The sequence below is a fragment of the Microchirus variegatus genome (genome assembly GCF_963457635.1).
Source record: "Microchirus variegatus genome assembly, chromosome: 6".
NCBI lineage: Eukaryota > Metazoa > Chordata > Actinopteri > Pleuronectiformes > Soleidae > Microchirus > Microchirus variegatus.
In genome coordinates this window covers 14,359,303-14,380,494 of record NC_139807.1, presented here as the reverse complement: position 1 = coordinate 14,380,494, position 21,192 = coordinate 14,359,303, and the positions used below count along the sequence as shown (strand labels likewise).

Below are 21,192 nucleotides of genomic sequence, written 5' to 3'. Positions count from 1 at the left end.
TTTAAGTTGAACTTAACTAAGCTTTACTGGAAAAGCACCTGGTTAAGGTTTACAGATCATTTCCAGAGATCTGTACGTTTTATTAATATACAACTCAACTCTGCCCCCTTTCCAGCTCCCAGTTCTCAGGTGATCTTCACAGACACATACACAACACATGTAGTTTATGACACAATACACGACACCAAACGCCACTGCAAACTAGTCATTGTTACTCACATTATGATGATTTAAAAACACTTTGCTGGTCTTGGTGCTGTGGTCTGCTGCCGGTGCACACTTGGAGGCATGGCTGTGGTGGAGGAGTGGTGAAAGGAGGCAGGACAGCAAAAAGCTGCTTCCATAATAAGCTCTCCTCCTCTCGGCTTCAGCGACAGCTTGACGTGCACTGGTCCACGTGAGCAGAGGAAAACATGGATCTGCTCCAGTCTCCTCCGCAGCAGCAGCTCCTAACACCGTCATGCAAGGAGATAAATGAAAGCAGCCCAGACTGAGCCACGTAAACAGGGTACACACACACACACACACACGCGCGGCTTCACCTCTCCGGAATAAAATAATACGTTTACTGTATGTATTTGTGTAATATTGTGCCTTTCTAATATTATTTATTATTGTCATGTCGTGTCCCACGAGCAGAGAGCACAAGATCAGTGAGCGCGCGCACGCTGAGAAAGTAGGTCAATGTGTCAGGTTCTGTATGTGTGTGTGTGTGTGTGTGTGTGTCCCCTCTTCAGGACCCCCTCTGGCATAAACACTGACCTTGTTAAGACCAGGGATGGGACCTACCACTTTTGTGTGTGTGTGTGTGTGTGTGTGTGTGTGTGTGTGTGTGTGTGTGTGTGTGTGTGTGTGTGTGTGTGTGTGTGTGTGTGTGTGTGTGTGTGTGTGTGTGTGTGTGTGCGTGTGTGTGTGTGTGTGTGTCATATACATATCTCAATAAAGGGTCTAATAATTTGAACTGTGAAGTTCATAAAGGGTCATTTGTGCTGCTGAGTCATGAGTCTTTGAAATGACTCAGCACAAAATATGTTGCTGACAAAGACATCATTCTGTGCAACAAATTTGGAAATAAACAGCCTCCACATGACTCTTTTTCTGATTTTTATTTACATTTTTACAGTCTGTACATAGTGAAGCACACAATATATATAATAATATAATATGTTTTTGATTGTATTAGATTTTACATTTTTGATGAGTGATTTTGACCAGTATCGGACCGATACTGATACTGAATGATACTGATTCCCATTCTTCCCAACCATTCGTCCCTCCTGGAGACCTAAACCTGGTCCACATGAAACAGAACCTCATTTCTGCAGAACTAGCATAGTTAGGCATGAACTGGTTATGGTTAGGGTTAAGGATAACACTTTGTCTAGGCTGTCTGGATGGAAGTCAGTGCAGTGTCCCTAGAAAAAGCACTCTTTCCTTTGCAGCAAAAAGACCCTGGTTCGCAACCTGGTTGGAAACAAGAGCCTTTCTGCATGGAGAGTGCAGGTTCTCCCTGTGTGTGTAGGATTTCTCAGGGTTCTCTGGTTTCCTCGCACTGTCCAAAAACATGCAATATGATGTAAATTAGACACTCTAAATTGATTGTAAGTGTGAGTGTGTATCTCTGTGTGTGGCCCTGTGATGGGCTGGCAAACTGTCCATCGCCCTATGTAAACAGAAATTGCGTAGGGCGCAACCCTCATGTGGAGGATAAATCGGTAGAAGATGGATGGATGCTGGGTATAGAAACAGTCACTGTATTGTAAGAGAGTTATTATCATTTATCATATACTTTATTAAAAGCCAATTAAAGCACTCAAACTATAACTCAAACAAAAAAGATTTGTCACCGTTTGGAGAACTGGAGAGCATTGACCATCAGGTCAGGTCTTATTGTTTTTTGGTTTCTTTATATTAAAATAAATTAAAATAGATAAAACACACACACAAATCCATTTATAATACGCAGAAGCGAAATAATCCAATAATAAAAAGGTTATTGTACTATGTATAACAGGCCTACAGTTAAGTATGGATTTGGAATCACGGAGTCACAGGACACGAAATCAATTAGGGAAAAAACAAACAAAAAAAATTAATAAAACAATAGATACCCTGAAGTTAATTTTTTTTTAAAGTGAAGCTGGAAGCTATTGTAAACATGGTTTAAAAATTATAAATGATATACATATATATTTCTCTGCAAATTAGAACTGGAGTATTGAATACATTACTACACTTATGTAAATGTTGTATTCATTATTCAAGTTTTATAGTCAGCATTTAACATGTCTTGTCTGTCAGGTTTTTCTTTTTTTGACGTCACAGTTATTTGTAATGGTAATTCGAGAAAGAATGAATTTTAAAACACTTGCCATGTTCTGTGCGCCTGACAGACCAGATTCAGGGCAGCATGTCTTTCTGGCTGTTGCCATGGGTCTCTGTGGCGCACGTCGGAGCTCCGCCTCATCGAGGTACAATCGTCGGTCACGTCGGCATGTGAAGCAGAAACAACAGCAGGCTTCCTCAATTGAATTTATTGATAACAGGGGAAAAGAAACTGTTACTCCAGTAGACGCAGTTGTTTCCCACAGGCAGCGCGATGCCTGGAGGTGTCCGCGCTGTTGTTTGTAACACAGCGTAGAAAGGAAAGGGTTAGCTAGCATGCTAGCATCATTTAGCCACACAGTCTGACAGTCGACTTTAAAAACACTTTGTGACTTACTCCTGAATAAGGTAAGAGCCTTGTTTTATCTTTTCATCCCGATTGTAAAACAATGTGTATTTTCCAGCCGGTCAGTTTAGTTCAGTGTGGGTGAACATTTATATGTTTAAAAAGCGTAGCGTAATAGATTGAAAAATAAAAGTTGAACACACTGTTTAGCTTAGTCAAGCTAGTTCACTGCCTGAACTCTGGCTAAATTAAATTCAAGAGAAAGAACAACTTTGCTCAGAACAAGTCATAACACGTTTGAAACATTATTGTGAAATCGTTCTGTTATTATATGTCGTCGTTTTCGATTGGTTTTTACTCAAAATGAGCAAAATATACAACCGGTTTATGTCGACTTGCTGGAACCGTCTTTGTCCAGACTGAACATCAATATGTTTTGTTTCTCGTCATAGAGCTCCAGTGCCGAAAGTGACAGTCAAGTTGTTGTCCTGTCATAATCACTGGAAGGCAGTTATGTTATAAGCACCCAATTTGCCCCTAAATGGTCTATTCTCACGCATCACTGAGAATCACGAGAGAATAATGAATAAGCAGCTAGGTAATTTCTATTTTTTTTATGGTATGTTTCAAGCTTCTATGTTTATGTTCATGGTTCAATCGATCACATCGTTACAACCTAGCAAAGAAACGTGAAATTATTAACCTTCCAATTTGGTTTTACATTTTCTTATACATTATATATGAATACATTTACTTTTTTCCCAAGTGAAAGTGTTAGAAGCAGGAACGGTGACTTTGTATAATTGGTGCAGCTCCTCTGTTGTTCATTGTTTTGCATCAGGTTTGTTTTGAACTGCTCAGCCAAACCTCACTTTCATTTAATCCAGTACCTGCATCTCACGCATCGACTGATTCACTTGTATAGCACATTGTCTTGCGTGTCCTCTCTCTCACACAACTGTCTTTAAACATGCTGCTCCTTTATCTAAGACACATGCCAAGTTCGAAGCATGTCAAGTAACCCGTTGGGACACTTATGTGATTAACAGTCAGACAGACATACCTGGACTTAGATGGGTGTCATCACACTCCTTTTACACATTTTACATCAAAAGAATTAAAAACTCATTTCTGGCAGACTGTACACTGAGAGGTGTAATGCTGCCCTCCAGTTACAAGTTCTTTGTCTCTTTTCCTCTCTTCTTCTCGTCTCCTCAGTCTCATCTTATTCTCATCCTTCATTGTAGTTCAAAGCTCTTAAATGCAGTTCAGAGTTTCCGAATGCAGGTTTAAAATTAGCTCAAGGTTCTCCACCCAGCTGCTTTCCCGTCTCCTCAGTCACTTTTTTCTCAGTCTGAAGTTTTCCTTCATCCTCATTCTTTTTTCCTCATCCTCATTCCTTAATCCTTCTGGATTCTTCCTCTCTCTCTCAAAGCGCCCCTCATCTCCTCAGTCCCTGCTACCTTGTCTTTTTTCAAAGTCATCATATAATTCTTGCCTTTCATTACTTTGTCCCAAACACAGACGGACAGATATTCCTTACATTGAGAGAGATGGCAATAAAAATGTTCTTCAAATGTTTTAACGTTTTGAGAAATCTGATTCACTTTAACAGAAATGGTGTAATAATTGGTTTTTCATTTTACCTCTTGTGCCTTCAAGGTTATGAGTTGTAGTTGTAGATACAAAGCGTATTAACAAACAAATAAACAAAAAGAAATGACTACTAGTGTTTTTTCCCCCCAAAAGCTCAGTAGAGCAAAGAAACTAGAACTTATTCGCTAGCATGTTTCAGTTATAAAAAACACTCTAAATTATCAATTATTTTGTGATTCATTTAGAAATTAATTAATAATTAGTTAATCATAGCAGTCCTAACATATAACAGAAGTGTACAAGCCAATAGCCAATGATTGTTTTTTATAATGTTTCAGTTAATTTTCTTTCATCATTTACACTAACGTTGTGGGGCTTTCAAGAAGGAAAATAAACGTTATATTCTTTGCTTTCTTTTCAGACTAAACAATCATGACAGAGGAAGTCAGTCTGCGTTCAGTGTCCCTCGGAGTGGGGGGTATGACTTGTAACTCCTGTGTCCAGTCCATAGAGCAGCACATCGGGTCACTCTCAGGAGTGGTACATATAAAGGTAAACGCTTCGTTTGCAATGATATAAACTCACTTCTTATTTTTAGTGCCACTTATGTTCATTTACTTCTCTTTTTAATCTGCTGACTCAGAAAACCTTGCTTCCCATTTCTTTTTAAAAACAGGATCTGAACTGACGACCATAGATGTTGTAATGATGAAGTATGTTTGGAACATGGACAGAGCAAATATGTATAAATTAAATTAAATGAAGTTTGCGGTCCATAGGGTGATGTAGTTTGATTCATTTTAGCTGTTACTGGAGCCATATGAAAAAAAGACAGAGCCTAGAGCTATTTTACAATGGTTGTGGCCTGTTGTTTTGTATTTTGTATGTTTATCCCTCAGGCTGAGGGTAAATGAGACGATAATGTAATAGATTGATCCAAATAGAGGTCTGCCCTTTGCAGGACTGTGACAACCGGGGTCGAAATGCTGTTTGTACCAACCAGGAAATGTCATTTGTGTCTTGGATGACAATTTAGTGTCTTGGATGACAATTTAGTGTCTGGATTATTTCATGGTAATCTATAAAGACAAAAGTGAATGTTTTTTTTCCGGTTTTTTTTCTTATTATTGTCTCATTCCTAGCCTTCCCCCATCGCTCATTATCAGGCACACTGACTTACGACTAAATCCGCACCATAGTTTGTAGCTTACAGCTCAGTCTGGTGATACCTTCAGTGTGTCACATGTTTGCTTCTAGAAAAGAGGGGGAGCTAGGACTCTTTGTGCTGACATAATATCCTGTAGCTTTCAAAGGCCACTGACTGATTTACCTCCCTCCTCAAAGTGTAAAGTTCTTTTGTTACAATAATGGTTATGGTATAGCAGTCATTTTAACAGAAAGAAGGAAGTGTTGTAAGATGTGCAGTAAAATAAATAATTTTGAGTAATGCTAGCTAATGTTATTACATGCTTACTAGTTTCTTGTCTTCTACTAGAATGAAAAAATATCTATGTTTGCTTTTATTAATCTGTAAAACAAATGCCACGTTTTGACCTAGTCTAACCCATAACTTTACTTATTTACTTTACTTTATTTATTCTGTAGGTGTCTTTAGAACAAAAGGATGCCACCATCATATTTGACAGCAATCGACAGAGTCCGGAGTCTCTGTCAGAGGCTATCGAGGACATGGGCTTTGATTCAAGTCTATCAGAGTCCATCCCAGCTACACTGGTCTCAACAGATACCCAGCTGATACCCACTTCAGGTGTGACACCTGCAGCCCAGGATGAGGCTTTAAAGAAGCTATCCCAGGTTCAGGGAGTGCTGGATGTCAGCAAGAGCCAGGTTGAGATGGGTCTTTCTGTCACCTTTGTTCCCTCCCTGATTTCAGCACTGCAGCTGAGCAAGCTGGTCACCAGCCTAACGTCTTCAGAGGTCCCCACACCTGACAGCCCCGTGGAAAAAGCCTCAAACATGTCTCCATCTCACATAAGGCAGGGAGATGTGTTACTCTTGAAGCTGGGCATTAAAGGAATGACATGCCACTCCTGCACCAGCACCATTGAAGGGAAGATAGGAAAACTGAAAGGGATTAAAAAGATCAAAGGTGATGTACTTGACCTGTTAATGAACTTGTAGTCACATCTGAGCTAGAATGTTGTAATGTAGGTCACAGGTGTCATATTATTGTGTATGTCAGCACAGTCCCGCAGTCATGCAGGTTTATTACTGACAGTTAGACCCATGGAATTTGGCTTATGGAATCCTTTAATTGGCATTGTTATGTTGAGTTACGTGCTAAGAGATAGCATTACATTTGCTAACTACAGATTTGATGTTATATTTGTGTGCTGCATGGAGTGTAAAAATCGGCAATATTTCCATGTTGAAACACTTCTTTCAATTTATGCTGTGTTATATTTTTAATTGTGTCTTGTTTTAATTACCCACAGTTGTTTTAGAGTCTCAGGAAGCTGCAGTCTTGTATCTGCCCAAAGCCATCACCGTCCAGACCATCATCGACCAGATTGCCGTAGCTGGTTTCAAGGCTTTTGTGAAGTGCAAGCCCCGCCCTGTCCAGCTGTCTCCCAGTGAACTCGAACATTTTCTTGATTCTCAAAAAACAACTGTTGCTTCATCATCAGAGATTCCAGAGGAGACGGAAATCTTCATAGATTTAACACTGGTCATGCTCAGGGTGAAAGGCATGCATTGCCGTTCCTGCGTGGTCAACATTCAGGACAACATCTCGTTGCTGCCTAGTGTTTCCTCAGTGGAGGTCTCTCTGGAAAAGGAGAAGGCTTCCATCTGCTATGATCCTCTAAAGATTACAGTGCCTCAACTACAGCAAGCGATTGAGGCATTGCCTCCGGGAAACTTCAAGACTCAACCCTGGGACTCCACAGGACCTTTAAGTCCTGTGTCCATATCACCCATACCTGCCTCATCGTCTCGGTCCACAGTGACAGTACAGCCAAAAGCACCAGCTTCACAGCCTTATTTCACACAGCCTCTGGCATCGGTAGCTAATATCCACATTGAGGGCATGACATGTGACTCCTGTGTTCAGTCTATCGAAGGCATGATCTCTCAAAGGAAGGGTGTGGTAGCAGCTCAGGTCTCTCTTGCTGAACACCAGGGGATCTTTGAGTATGATCCCCTCTTGACTACACCGGAGGAGCTGAGGGAGGCTATAGAGAACATGGGATTTGATGCCTTCCTACCTGGTGAGAGGACAGATGATGCCCTTGCATCAGCCAAATTAACATAGCAGTTAACATAGAAGCAGTTTTATTTGCACGATTTAAAGCTGTAGTGTGTAACTTTTAAGCATAAATGAAGGCCTGCTTCATACAAGCCATTGTCAAATGAGATCACACAATGCTGGTTAAGCCTCTCAGCTCCACACAACTCTCTCTGTGTTTCTCCTTATAGATCTTGTGTTGCTCTGCAACATTCCTTCTCAATGGAAGTGATTAATTTTATGTTAAGTCAGATATAACAGCAACATTATGCTACTAGTTCAGCAGTTTGACAGGTTTTGCCCCTGCACTGCTACTGCATACACCCAAACGCTCCCTCTGTCACACAGTAATAATAACATCGACAGCAACAAAAATCCTTGTTATTCCTACAGATAGTGCAGTATATAGCTTCACCATGTTGCCTCTCTGCAGTGTTGACACGTCATAACTAACTGCAAATTATGCTTTCCTTTAATTACTATAATTTGTTTTCCACAGCAACCAATTCTCTGCTGCCTTCACCAGAACCCTGTGTCACAAAGTCTACAAGACTAGTGCCTGTGAAAGATATAGAGATGGACAGTGATCCACACAAAGAAATGCCACAGGGACACAACAGAGACAAGCAATCTAAATGTTACATCCAGATCGGAGGGATGACCTGTGCTTCATGTGTGGCAAACATCGAAAGAAACCTCAAGAATGAACCTGGTTTGTAAAGACACATAAATATTTCAATGTTCAGTCAGTAATGTACACAGCATGCTATTGCTTTAAATTGAGGCTAAAGAGAAAATCTTTAATGTTCTCCAGGTATCTACTCTGTTCTGGTGGCATTAATGGCCAGTAAGGCAGAAGTGCGCTACAACCCTGAAGTCATTGACCCTGTGAAGGTAGCAGAGTGTGTGATAGAGCTGGGCTTCACCGCCTCTGTGATGGAGAACTATGAAGGTTCAGATGGAAACCTTGAACTAGTGGTGAGTTACCATTTGTGTTGTTTAAACAAGATAAATGACATGCCTTAAGATATTTCTGTAATGTTAAATCTGTAAAAAAAGAAATTCAATCATTTGAGAAGGAGGTTGAATACATGCAGTGGGTGAATCATACAGTTCCCTCTTGATACCATTTTTAATATGTCTTTGTCCCCTTCTCTACTTGTGATCCTCTCTGCCTTCTTTCAGGTCAGGGGAATGACTTGTGCCTCTTGTGTTCACAAAATTGAATCCAGTCTTATGAGAGAAAAGGGGATTATATATGCCTCTGTTGCCTTGGCAACCAACAAAGCACATGTGAAGTATGACTCAGAAATCATAGGCCCGCGAGACATCATTAAGCTGATCGAGGTACGACCTCTCCTGTAGAACCTTTCATACATTACAAGTGCTGAATCAAAAGGGTTTAATTTGGGTTGTTGTTTTTGTAGAATCTGGGATTTGAAGCATCCATGGTAAAGAAAGATCGCACTGCCAGTCACCTCGACCACAGCAAAGAGATAAAACAGTGAGTAAATGTGTTTATGTGTGAATACAGTTTTGTGTATATACAGTATATGCTCTATGTACATTTGTTTTGTCACACAATAACAAATATTTAAAACTAATTTACAAAGTAATAATAACAAAACTCTCTCTAAGGTGGAGGAAATCCTTCCTGATCAGCTTGATTTTCTGTGTACCTGTGATGGGCATGATGATCTACATGATGATCATGGACCACCACATGAATGCTTCACACCACCACAATGCTACAGTAGAAGACCGCAATCATTTCCATTCCACCATGTTCCTGGAGAGACAGCTGCTGCAAGGCCTCTCCATCATGAACCTCCTTTCCTTCCTCTTCTGCGTCCCAGTACAGGTAATTTCAGGACACTCCAGGACATTTCAGTAGCACATTTTTAGATTGTTTAGACAAACTTATTCAGGAGAGACAGGGGAAGTTTGATCTAAATATATGTGGTTCCTTGATTCTAACCTGTCTTTATTTTTTCCTCTCCTCAGTTTATTGGAGGTCGCTACTTCTACATTCAAGCTTACAAAGCACTCAAACACAGATCTGCCAACATGGATGTGCTTATAGTTCTAGCTACGACCATAGCCTTTACCTACTCACTGGTGATTCTAATAGTGGCCGTAGCAGAGAAAGCCAAAGTCAACCCCATCACTTTCTTCGACACACCACCTATGCTCTTTGTTTTCATCTCTCTTGGACGCTGGCTGGAACAGATAGCTAAGGTTTTTCTCATTGTTATTATTATTATTATTGTTGGTGATGTCTTTAACATGTAATATATCTTTGAAAAGTATTACAATTAACAGTCTTGAAATGAATAGCCATAAAACATTTGTTCTCTGCATCTTTCATATAGAGTAAGACATCTGAGGCTTTGTCCAAGCTTATGTCTCTACAAGCCACCGAGGCCACAGTGGTCACTCTCAGCAGTGACATGACTGTTATCAGGTACTTGTCCTCTACACACACTGTGTTCCCTGGTACATTTGTTGTATTGATTTTAGATCATTTGGTTGTTCTATTAGTATAACGACTGAGATGTCTCACTACAGGACGCATGCTATGAACTTAGGAGCCCTAATTCTTTAAATCAATCCATTTTTTTGTCCAGTGAGGAGCAGGTGGATGTTGAGCTGGTGCAGAGAGGTGATGTGGTAAAAGTCGTTCCTGGAGGAAAGTTTCCAGTAGATGGCAGGGTCATCGAGGGACACTCTATGGCTGATGAGTCACTAATCACAGGTTAGTTATTACATATTTTAAATGTGAGTGTTTATGTTTATGTGAGTGCGGTTCCTGCTCTGACTGGTCTCTGACATTGAATAATTATCTGTTTAAACCTAAAATGTACCTGCACTGACAGATGTGAGGAGACGATCTAAATGTCTAATTTACCTGCATCTTTATTAATTGATACATGTTACAGTAACTATAACTAACTTAAATGTATCATATTATCACAATAATTATTCAGTCAACAAACATCATCATGTATTTGGTGATTATTTAAGCTGGGGTTTCTTCCGTAGCACCAGTGTTTCCTCCAGATGATCAGCTCCTGTTTTCTGGTGCCTTGTATTGTTGTGTTTGCTGAGCAGCTGTTGCTCTGTGACTCCAGGTGAGGCCATGCCAGTGACGAAGAAGCCCGGGAGCACTGTGATCGCAGGCTCCATTAACCAGAACGGCTCTCTGCTCATCAGTGCTACACATGTCGGCATGGACACGACGCTGTCTCAGATTGTTAAACTAGTGGAGGAGGCTCAGACTTCAAAGGTGAGTCATGTCATTTCTGCACTGTTGCCCACCTGCTTTGAGGGTAATCTTGGGAAGGTGTGTGATTTCTGACATTTTATATTTTTAGGCTCCAATCCAGCAGTATGCAGATAAGATCAGTGGCTACTTTGTTCCCTTCATTGTTGGCGTATCTCTCGTTACACTGTTCGCCTGGATCATCATTGGGTTTTTGGACTTCTCACTAGTGGAGAAATACTTTCCTGTGAGTCTAACTGCAACATCAGAAATTTACTCTTCTCTATTCCTTTTATTGCTGATTTTAAAATAAATATCAATGCAACTTTTAATTCACTTGAAACAACAGCTCAAAGCACCCATTTTCTTCCTGCAGGGTTATGATAAAAGCATTTCCAGGTCCGAGGCAGTGATTCGCTTTGCCTTCCAGGCCTCCATAACAGTGTTATGCATTGCCTGCCCCTGTTCCCTTGGCTTAGCAACCCCGACAGCTGTCATGGTGGGCACAGGAGTTGGAGCCCAAAATGGCATTCTGATAAAGGGAGGGGAGCCGCTTGAGATGGCGCATAAGGTGTGTTAATGATGACACTTTGACACCCCTGACACTATATGTATGTCGTCAGCCAATCGTGTGCCAGGCCAACTGTCAATTTAAACACTGATATGTCTCTGCTTTACAAGCTTACAAAACCAGGCTTATACATAACTGAATAAATATCTATTCCTTGTTGACTTGTGCTATTTCTTCTCACTGGTAAGCACAGGTACAGACGGTGGTGTTTGATAAGACGGGGACCATCACATATGGTGCTCCAAAGGTTATCCAAGTCAAGATAGTTGTGGAGGGGAACAAGATGCCTCGTTCCCGGCTGCTCGCTATCGTGGGTACAGCTGAGAACAACAGTGAACATCCTCTGGGAGCAGCTATCACCAAGTACTGCAAACAGGTCGGTCTTCATCTTACAAAAATCTCCTATAAATTGTTGTCTACATAATATTAATTCAGTCTTATTATTATTATTATTATTATTATTATTATTATTATTATTATTATTATTATTATACTTCTATTTCTTTGTGCAGGAGCTTGGCACAGAGTCTCTCGGCACATGCACGGGCTTTCAGGCAGTGCCAGGATGTGGCATCCGGTGTCAGGTCAGCAACACGGAGACCCTGCTGAAGCAGGCGGACAGCGACAGTGAGGACAACAACCAACGCAACAGCATTCTCGTCCAAATCAGTGACATCCGGATGACCACCAGCTCACATCCACTCATCATGGACCCACAGCCACTCAGTAAGTTGGGAAAGTGTGCAGTACAGTGCAGATCGGCTCATCACGATGTGGTTATTTTGGTACCCTTCACACATTTTGACATTTGAAACGCAAATAATTGCGTGACAGATCGAATATAACTGAATTGTTGGAAAACGGGGGTTAAAGCACTGTTGTCGTGGATTTAGCAGAAGTGCCTGCCTTGCAGAGTCCACAGGCTCTCTGTCTACATCTCATCCTGTGTAACATAAATCCAATTATTAATTAAAGTAATCAATGATTAGGAAACATTATGGTGAATTAAGTACAATTTAATCTAACCTTTGTGTTTCTTGTGTTCAGGCTCGGTCCACACAGCCACTTACGTTGTCCTTATAGGCAACAGAGAATGGATGAAGAGGAACTGCCTGTCGATTAGTCCTGATATAGATGAGGCCATGACAGAGCATGAGCGCAGAGGACGCACTGCTGTTCTAGTAGCTGTAGATGGTAAGGACTATCTTTCATTAAGTGTGAGGCTAACATTTTGTAGTTCCCTGTCCAGCTGTTAAGATTTACATTACTCTGTACAATTTTCGCAGTAAATATTTGTTGACTTATTGTTAAATATTTCTGTTCTGGCACAGACCTGCTGTGTGCGATGATAGCCATAGCCGACACAGTGAAGCCAGAGGCCGATCTTGCCGTACACACTCTGATTAACATGGGTCTGGAAGTTGTGTTGATGACAGGAGACAACAGCAAAACAGCACGGGCCATTGCTGCTCAGGTACGACTCAGTGTGTGAAGTGTACAAAGCTGTGTGGCACAGACAAAATCAGTTTGTTGTTGTCGCTGGATATTGACAACGTGACGGTATTTTTAGAGTGAAAAGATCCCCTTTTTACACAAATGCTATGGGTCCAACATTGATTGAAGACTAAATAGAACATCATGTCTCTGTGTTTTTCTGAGCCTGTCGGTCTCTGCTTGTCCTCCAGGTTGGTATCAGGAAAGTCTTCGCTGAGGTACTTCCCTCTCACAAGGTGGCCAAGGTGGAGCAGCTGCAGCAAGCAGGCAAGAGAGTGGCCATGGTGGGTGACGGCATTAACGACTCGCCTGCTCTGGCCATGGCCGATGTTGGCATCGCCATAGGAACTGGGACGGACGTGGCCATAGAAGCCGCAGATGTGGTGCTGATCAGGGTGAGAGTTTACTTTCTGTGGGGTATGGATTTGCGGTATCACGGTCAGTATCATATAGTAAAGGAGAATATTTAATAGGCCTTATTTTACAAGCTGCAGTAAGTTACATATACATATGTGTGTTTTCAGTTTGGTGATATAGATATATAATATCCTAAATAAAACTTCTCATTATTACCCTGGGTACAGAACCAATATTGCCACTTTGAATACTCATTTTAATCAGTGGTGGGCTGTCAGTCAAAATCAAAAAAGTTTTTTTTTTTTTTTTTTATAATAATAATAATAATTCAATTAATGTGTGTCTGAACGTGTCTGAATTCAATTACTTTTTCAGTACGTTACGATTATATTTTCGGTATTTCGGAATATGGTTATTTGTTGTGAAGCTGAGCTGGATTTTCCGTATGTCATTAAACGCATCGCAGCTCCGTGGACCTGCTCCAGTCACATTGCTGGCTTTTCGTTGAAGCTGCCATTTCTTATTTGGTTATAACTTTGACTGACGTTTCATCATTCAATCAAACTTTCGTGCATAGTGACAGAACACCCCAGGCCCAGCACTAGCCCCCGCTGACGTCATCAACGAAGTTTGAACCTTTGGCGGGTTTTTTTTTGAGCGTTTTGAGTGATTTTCAGAGCGATGTGAGTGAACTAAGCTATGGCCGCAGCTCTCAAGCGCAAAACGTATTCACGGACACGACTCTCTGCACTGGCATCTATTGCCACAGAGAAGGAGCTGCTCGTTCGTCTTAAGCAGGACGCACAACTGCATGATGAGTTCATTGAAAGATTCATCTGTAAGGATCAAAAGATGGCTTTCATTTACAGGTGAGATACAGTTATTGTGGTGTTTTATTTTATATACATATACACTATCGTTCAAAAGTTTGACATCACCTATAGAATTTGTGTGTTTTTCATTAAAACTCACACTTTTATTCATCGAAAGAGTTGCAAAATGAATAGAAAATATAGTCAAATATAGTCAAGACATTGACAAGATTAGAAATGATGATTTTTACTCATAATTGTGCCCTTTCATCAAAGAACCAGCAAAACTGTTTTCAGCTGTGCAAACATCATTGCACAAGGGTTTTCAATGGTTTTCTAATCATCCAATAGCCTTATAACGCGATAAGCAAACACAATGTACTATTAGAACACTGGAAATGGGCCTCTATACACCTATGTACATGTTCCAGTAAAAAAAAAAGATGGTTGCAGCTAGAACAGTCTTTTACCACATTAACAATGTATAGAGTTTATTTCTGATTCATTTAATGTTATATTCATTGAAAAAAAGTGCTTTTCCTTAAAAAATAAGGACATTTCTAAGTGACCCCAAATATTTGAACGTTAGTGTATATAATTATATATTTTAATGAATCCGTTGTCGTGGCGCGAACACCCAAGGGCACCTTATGTGGAAGCTTGTTTTTGTGTCATATCGTGGCCTGTGAACTCCGGTTTCTGAGTGACATCACGGGTGGTTATGTGGTGGTGATGCTGCATTAGCCTATAGCTGTTATAATACACAGTGGTGTGTGTGTGTGCGCGCTATATGGTTGTTGCAGATCAACTGTGTCGTTGGTGTTAGTGCATATATAGTGCGTGATATTGTGTATTTTGTATGTGGTTGTGTTTGTGTGTGATGAAACCCCCACGGTACGCTACTAATTTTAATACAAATAATTTAACATCCCTGCAGTTTTGATTCAAACCTCTTTCATTTGTCTCGTCTACAGAACGACCTCCTGGATGTTGTGGGTAGTATCGACCTCTCGAAGAAGACTGTGAAGAGGATCAGGATCAACTTTATATTTGCGCTCGTCTACAATCTGGTTGGGATTCCCATTGCTGCTGGTGGGCGACTGCATCATGCTGATAGTGACCATTTAAAAACAATGAATAAATAAATTTAAGAAGAAGATCGGTCAAAGCACTAATATGAAGTTGAACTGTTCACAGGCGTTTTCCTTCCCATTGGACTGGTGTTACAACCGTGGATGGGCTCTGCTGCCATGGCACTGTCGTCCGTCTCTGTGGTTTTGTCCTCCCTTCTACTCAAATGGTAATGAGCTATGGCTTTGTTAAAACCTTTTGTGTTGTTTCACGTACTTTGTTTTATGAGCACTGATTAGTGTAAATGAAAATGAAACTGTCATAATCAGACATCAGCTGAGGAGGCACAGATTGTGTTCATGTGAGCTCACAATTGTGGTCACTTGCATCCATAAAGATTTATGTGAGGACACACTCAGCATTTGAAGTGCTCGTGATGGTTTCCCTCAGGACAGACTTTAATACCAGTCTCTGTCTTTGTCTAGTTACACTAAGCCCAGTGCAGAGAAGCTGGAGGCTCGACTGGGCAACATCAGGCGGCAGAGGAGCCTGTCTGACGTCAGCATCCACATCGGCATGGGCGACGTGCGTCGTCCGTCCCCCAAACTCAGCCTGCTGGACCGCATTATCACCTACAGCCGGGCCTCCATCAACTCGCTGCGGTCCGACAAGCACTCGCTCAACAGTTTGGTTCTGAGTGAACCCGACAAACACTCTCTGCTGGTGGGGGGTGAGGTGCTGGTTGATGAGGAGTTCTGCTGAGCACTTAAAGCCCACATGGTCCGGCTGTGATGACTTTTGATAGCTGAAGTAGATAGTAATTGTATTTATTAAAGGTTAGGCCACACTGACTAATGGTCTGTCCATCTGCTGTAGGTGCCTGAAAGCAGCACTGCTGAAAGCTTATGTGTCCCTTGTTTTCTTTCAGTTCAAGCAGCAGATCACATGTCCTTGAGAGCATGCTGAGATAAAAAAATTTTCTTCCCTCAGCAGCAGACAGTGTTTTGTTGAGGTCACTGCCAGTGGGTGCTTTCTTTTTGCCTAAAGCTCTGACACTTTGATCCCTGAACACAGTGTGAAGGAACATTTACAAGCATCTACAGAACCTTGAAGCAGGAGTCCACATCCAGGAACCAGAGTGAGGATCAGCTCTGCATGTTGTGGTCATTTGTCAAATCTTTACCATCTATCCAAAGACCTTTTAACAGTGGTGCCTGTTTTAAGAGTGGACACTACAGAGTTATATATTTTATCTGATTTTCCTAAAATGGAAAATTATAATAACACGGTTGTATTATTCTATTCCAGAGTATTTATATTATCCTTATTTATCTTTTTTTCCCTTCCGTTTATATCCTATGTAAACAATGAAATCAAAATGTCAATGTTCAGTTTCAGTCTCCCGTAAATGTGTAATCATCTGAACAAGCAAAGACAAAAAAAACACCTCAGTTGTTAAGAAGATTTGTAACTTGCTTAAAGCTTATTGTTAATGTTTTAAGTGAGACGTATGCGTCCGTCTGACCCAAGTGCCACTTTGGCAAAGTCCAACACATTCCAAAGATAGCACTGTACGGATGTTACCTTGGATATATAACATGCACAGAGAGTGAACTGAGATAAGGTCAAAGCAGAGAGAGAGAGAGAAGCGACTGTCTCGTTCAGAGACTCTTTACAGTCGCGTCATCAGCTCTCTGCGTCTTTGGTTAAATATGAAGCTGTTTGTCGGTGAATGTGAAGTTAATACATGAATAACTGTTTGTGCTCGGAGTACTTTATTGGCTTGCTGCAAATATAAGTTATGTCGTGAAAAGGCTGGATTGCATTTATTATGTTTTTAATGTTAGTGGTGTTACCGTTTGTTTGTTTTTCCATTCAATTATGCAACGTTTTCCATTTCTCTTCTCTTTTGTATGATTATTATTATAATTGACATTGTTTGCACACAGGAGCACAATCAGCAGACCAATCAGAAAGTGTGTCCCTGCCGTTCCACCAAATAAGTTACTGAGAAACAAACGTTGATACATTAAGTCAGGTTTTTTTTGTGAACGCAAACTGGACCAACTGTGTCTTGCAGGTGTCAGTTCATATTATTTTTACAGTCTGCTTTATCCAGTCAGAAGACGATCACTATTTTCCTGCCATCCCTTGACTTGTGTCAAAACCTCTCTGGTGGTGCAGAAGAATCTTTCCCGTGAAGGATTATGCTCTGCCGCCGTCACAGCGTCTTTGTGTTGTGATGTCACGTACGTTGTTTTTGTGCTTTGCTTCGTAAAGTTGTCCACGCGGACTCTGATCCTGGACTGATTAAGCGAGTCCAGGCTTGTTGTCTTTCAATGTCCTCCTGGACAGTATGTGCCTTGGAATAAATTGCCTTTTTAACGTCACTTTGTTGCTTTCATTTTCAGCCACAAGATGGTGCTGTAGAGTGATAACGGCACCTCGGTGTTCTGCAAAACGGGTGCCTTTTTATTCTTTTTATTGCAGCATTTGCGTTTTACTTTGGCTGTGGTGATGTTTATTTTAATTATTTAGTAGGTTGAAGCTTGTAAATGTGTTTTTTAAAACACATTAAAGGGCCACTTCACCCAAAAAAATAGACTTTTTATTATTTACTGATTTCTTGAGACTAATGTGTTATTCGACAGTGGATCTGAGATACATGTCTAGTTCCCACAACAACAGAGGAAGTTGGGATTGAAAAAAATGCATAAAATTGACCAGAAATTTGTCGTCAAAGTCACTTCCTTTAAAGAAAATAAAAGCCCTACACTGCTCTTTACTGCGTTTCTGTCAAGTTCTATGAGTAAAAGATAAAAAACTGGTCAAATTTAACCTGACTCTAATCGAATGTGAATGAAACAGCAGCAGCATCATGATTTAAGTTTATTCTTCATTTGACCAAGTGATGAAACTGATTGAAAATTTGTTTTCATTAGAAACGGAGATTTAATTGATATTTAGATATGACATGTATCAAAGGTCCACCCGGTGCAGTAGTGGCTGGCACTGTTGGCTTGTAGCAGAAAGACTCACGGTCTGAAGGCGATGCCTGTTTCTGCATGGAGTTTCTCCTCAGTGTGTGCACGGCTTTTCTCCAGCTACTCCAGTTTCCTCTTCCAGTCCAAAAACATGCAGAGGTTATTACCCATAGGTGTGAATGTGACAGTGAATGTGTGCCACACCTCCAGCAACCCACACCTCTCACATGAAGGATAGAGCAGTTAAAATATGAATGAATGAATGAATGAACGTACCAAAGGTTAATTACATCATTTATCATCTTTCCTCTGTCACTGATAAACAAGATCTCGATAAGCATTGATGTCGGGAAAACTGAACAGATTTATTCATTCTTTAGAAATGTGCAGCATTTTTAATCTGTTACAATATTGTGCTTCTTTTTTTTTCTTTTTGGACCAAGGTACCACAAAACAGCTGTATTTGGAAAAAAAATGCTACATTCAGTCACCTAGAATCACGTCGCTCACTTCAAACCAGCTACAGATCAGCTTCAACTCCTAATGAATCTCTGTGGGAACACACAGATCACCTGAAATAGACACTTTGACAGCAACATTTATATATATATATATATATATATTTATATTTAAGTCCATTTACAGCATATTAAACATTTAACACCTCACGAAAATCACACTGAGACCACAATGAGCAAAAAGATGCACTGGAAATCAAACCGATGTTCACAAGCATTTGATGTTTTCAAAAAAAAAAAGACAAAAACGTAAACATTTGCATTAATTGGACTTAATGATTTCAACACACACTGGATCCAAGAGATATATTTAAAATAATCAAAAGATTGGAATACTTATTCTGAGATTTGTGACTTCAGTCCATCTGTTTCACTCAAATCCCTGATTTAAAGATGCCTTTTGATAAATCTGGTCCACTGTGTATAGTCTCTCTTTCTCTGATAAGAGTCTGGACTATAATTACCTTTGTGCAGTTTAATACAGCGGCTGTTAATGAAACACACACTTGTGGATGAATGTAATCTAAAAACACTGGCTGATGTGACATGAGTTTACAGCTACGCCATCAGGCCACGTCCATACGGAAATGGCAAGAAACGAAAGCAATCTTTTTCTTTGCCTTGTTAAAAAAATAAAATAAAAAATAAAAAACTTTAAGACGACGTTTCAGGAAATATCTACGTCCACATGGAACCATTGTGTGAAACGACTCAAAACACTGTAGTACATATGCCAGGACTGTAAGACGTTGTGAACATTAGATGTAATAACAGAAACGGAGACAGAATGAGTCAGGGCAAAGAAAGAGAAATAATGTCTGTTTGTATACGTTAGGGCCACACGGTTGGTGTAGTGGTTAGCACTCTTGCCTTTGCTGGGCCTTTCTGCTGTTGTTCTGCCTGTCGAAGTGGGACCTCCAACTCATGAAGTCGGAGCTGATCGAACTATCCCCACTTCAGCAAAATGAAGTCGGAGAATAATGGCGACGCCCATGGAGTCACATGAATAGGCTATAAACTTTACTTTTCAGCATGTAGACTTGTTTTAGACACAGCAATTTTATCACAACTTGTTTTTCATGTTATGGTACAAAATTATGTCGTCCTCGTTATCTGTTAGCATGAAGATATGTAGGGCTACGGTAAAAGTATACTCATGACGTTACATATCGTTACGTATCGCTTTTACATATACGGCTCGCTTCTGTATGTAAGTAGACTGAATTGCTGACGGTCAAAATGCCTCTTCAAACATAACCAAAAATCGCCGCGATCGTCCATGTTTTCTAACATTCGACTTCAATTGCTGGAACGCTTTGAAGTAGGAGCTCGTACAATTCTGGTGGGATAAGTCCCACATCCCATTTGTTTGGATGGAATCTGGAACGCAGCAATAGGACCCAGGGAACTTAGGACCCTACATAGGTACGGCCCCGATTTTGTCCGGGTTCTCCAGAGGATAAAGCGGTAGAAGATAGATGGATGTGGAAGTGGTGCAAAATGGCTCTACCAAATTTAACAAAACCAAAAAGTCATTTGCGACCATGGCCTCAACTCAACAGGAAGTCAGCCATTTTGAATTTAGCTACCGTTTTGCCACGAAACAGGAAGTGGTCTGTAACGTCGCCATACATTGACCCCCTGTGCCCTCCTGTGGAGGATAAAGCAGTAGTAAATGTATACGTTAGCGTTTCGGTGTGCGTATGTAGCGACTTCACAGACGTGTTCTTGTGATATCTAGTGTCTTTACGTTACTTTTCACTGACAGTAGTCAAACAATCTCTAAACACAAGACAATGAATGGCAGCGCAAGAGAGCGGTGAGAATATGACGTCACCGTTTTCCTAAAGTAGTGTATTCACTGGGAGGCGTATATTCATAAAATGCCGTCTCCGTGTGGACAGAACGCCTCTCCAGCAAAAAAAAAAAAGTATGCGTATTCACCTAAGCCCCTTTCAGTGTGGACGGGCCCTAACAGTATATGTGCTGATGTGACTGCATGTAAGGACTTGTTTCTCACTTAAAGCAGGGGTTAGTTGAAGGTTTCTCGCTGAGAGAATCCACATTCTCCCAAAGACATTCTGCATTATTATGTTCTACAGGATGAAAAAATATATATGACCAGATTAAAAGTCCAAATGAGTGGAAAGAAATAACAAGTCATGAACATCGATGCAATTCATCCCTCCCCCGACGTCTCCCAATACTTCAAATATAACACAAATTGGCACATAAACAACAGAAACGTAAAACTGAAATGTATAATACTGTGGATGATGGTGCATTCAAAGGCTGATTTCATACTAATCTGTAAGGCATGAATGAGCATGATCAAATTTTGTCATCTGAAATTCCTGATTAACGACATCTTTCACCCGGAAAGGCTTTTTTCATTATTGTTTAAACTGTGAATGAGAGCTGGTGTTTTATTTTTTATCTGAAATGATGGAGTGGTTTTGTTCGTGCGTGTTTTGCAGAATAGGTAGTATGATAAACACTGGTTATAAAGACATCAAATAGCACCATGTCGGCCCCTCAATGGCTGCCATTACCATTAGAGCATCACATTTTTATTGAGTGGATCCCTGGAGAATTGTTTTCAGATGTCA

The 21,192-nt window shown here is 40.6% G+C and overlaps 1 protein-coding gene across 1 annotated transcript; it reads left to right on the top strand.

The window, feature by feature from the left end:
* Positions 1-2,624: 2,624 nt before the first annotated feature.
* Positions 2,625-15,843, top strand: atp7a (ATPase copper transporting alpha; the record flags this gene model as incomplete). Its single annotated transcript, XM_083890629.1, has 23 exons — positions 2,625-2,733; positions 4,689-4,819; positions 5,873-6,377; positions 6,724-7,497; positions 8,014-8,226; positions 8,329-8,492; positions 8,700-8,861; positions 8,942-9,018; positions 9,153-9,375; positions 9,519-9,752; positions 9,887-9,978; positions 10,142-10,269; positions 10,646-10,800; positions 10,889-11,023; positions 11,153-11,347; positions 11,541-11,723; positions 11,860-12,073; positions 12,395-12,541; positions 12,679-12,821; positions 13,033-13,236; positions 14,985-15,102; positions 15,208-15,310; positions 15,567-15,843. Exons 2-23 carry the CDS (start codon positions 4,700-4,702, stop codon positions 15,841-15,843), a joined length of 4,566 nt encoding a protein of 1,521 aa, XP_083746755.1. The 5' UTR covers positions 2,625-2,733; positions 4,689-4,699.
* Positions 15,844-21,192: the final 5,349 nt, after the last annotated feature.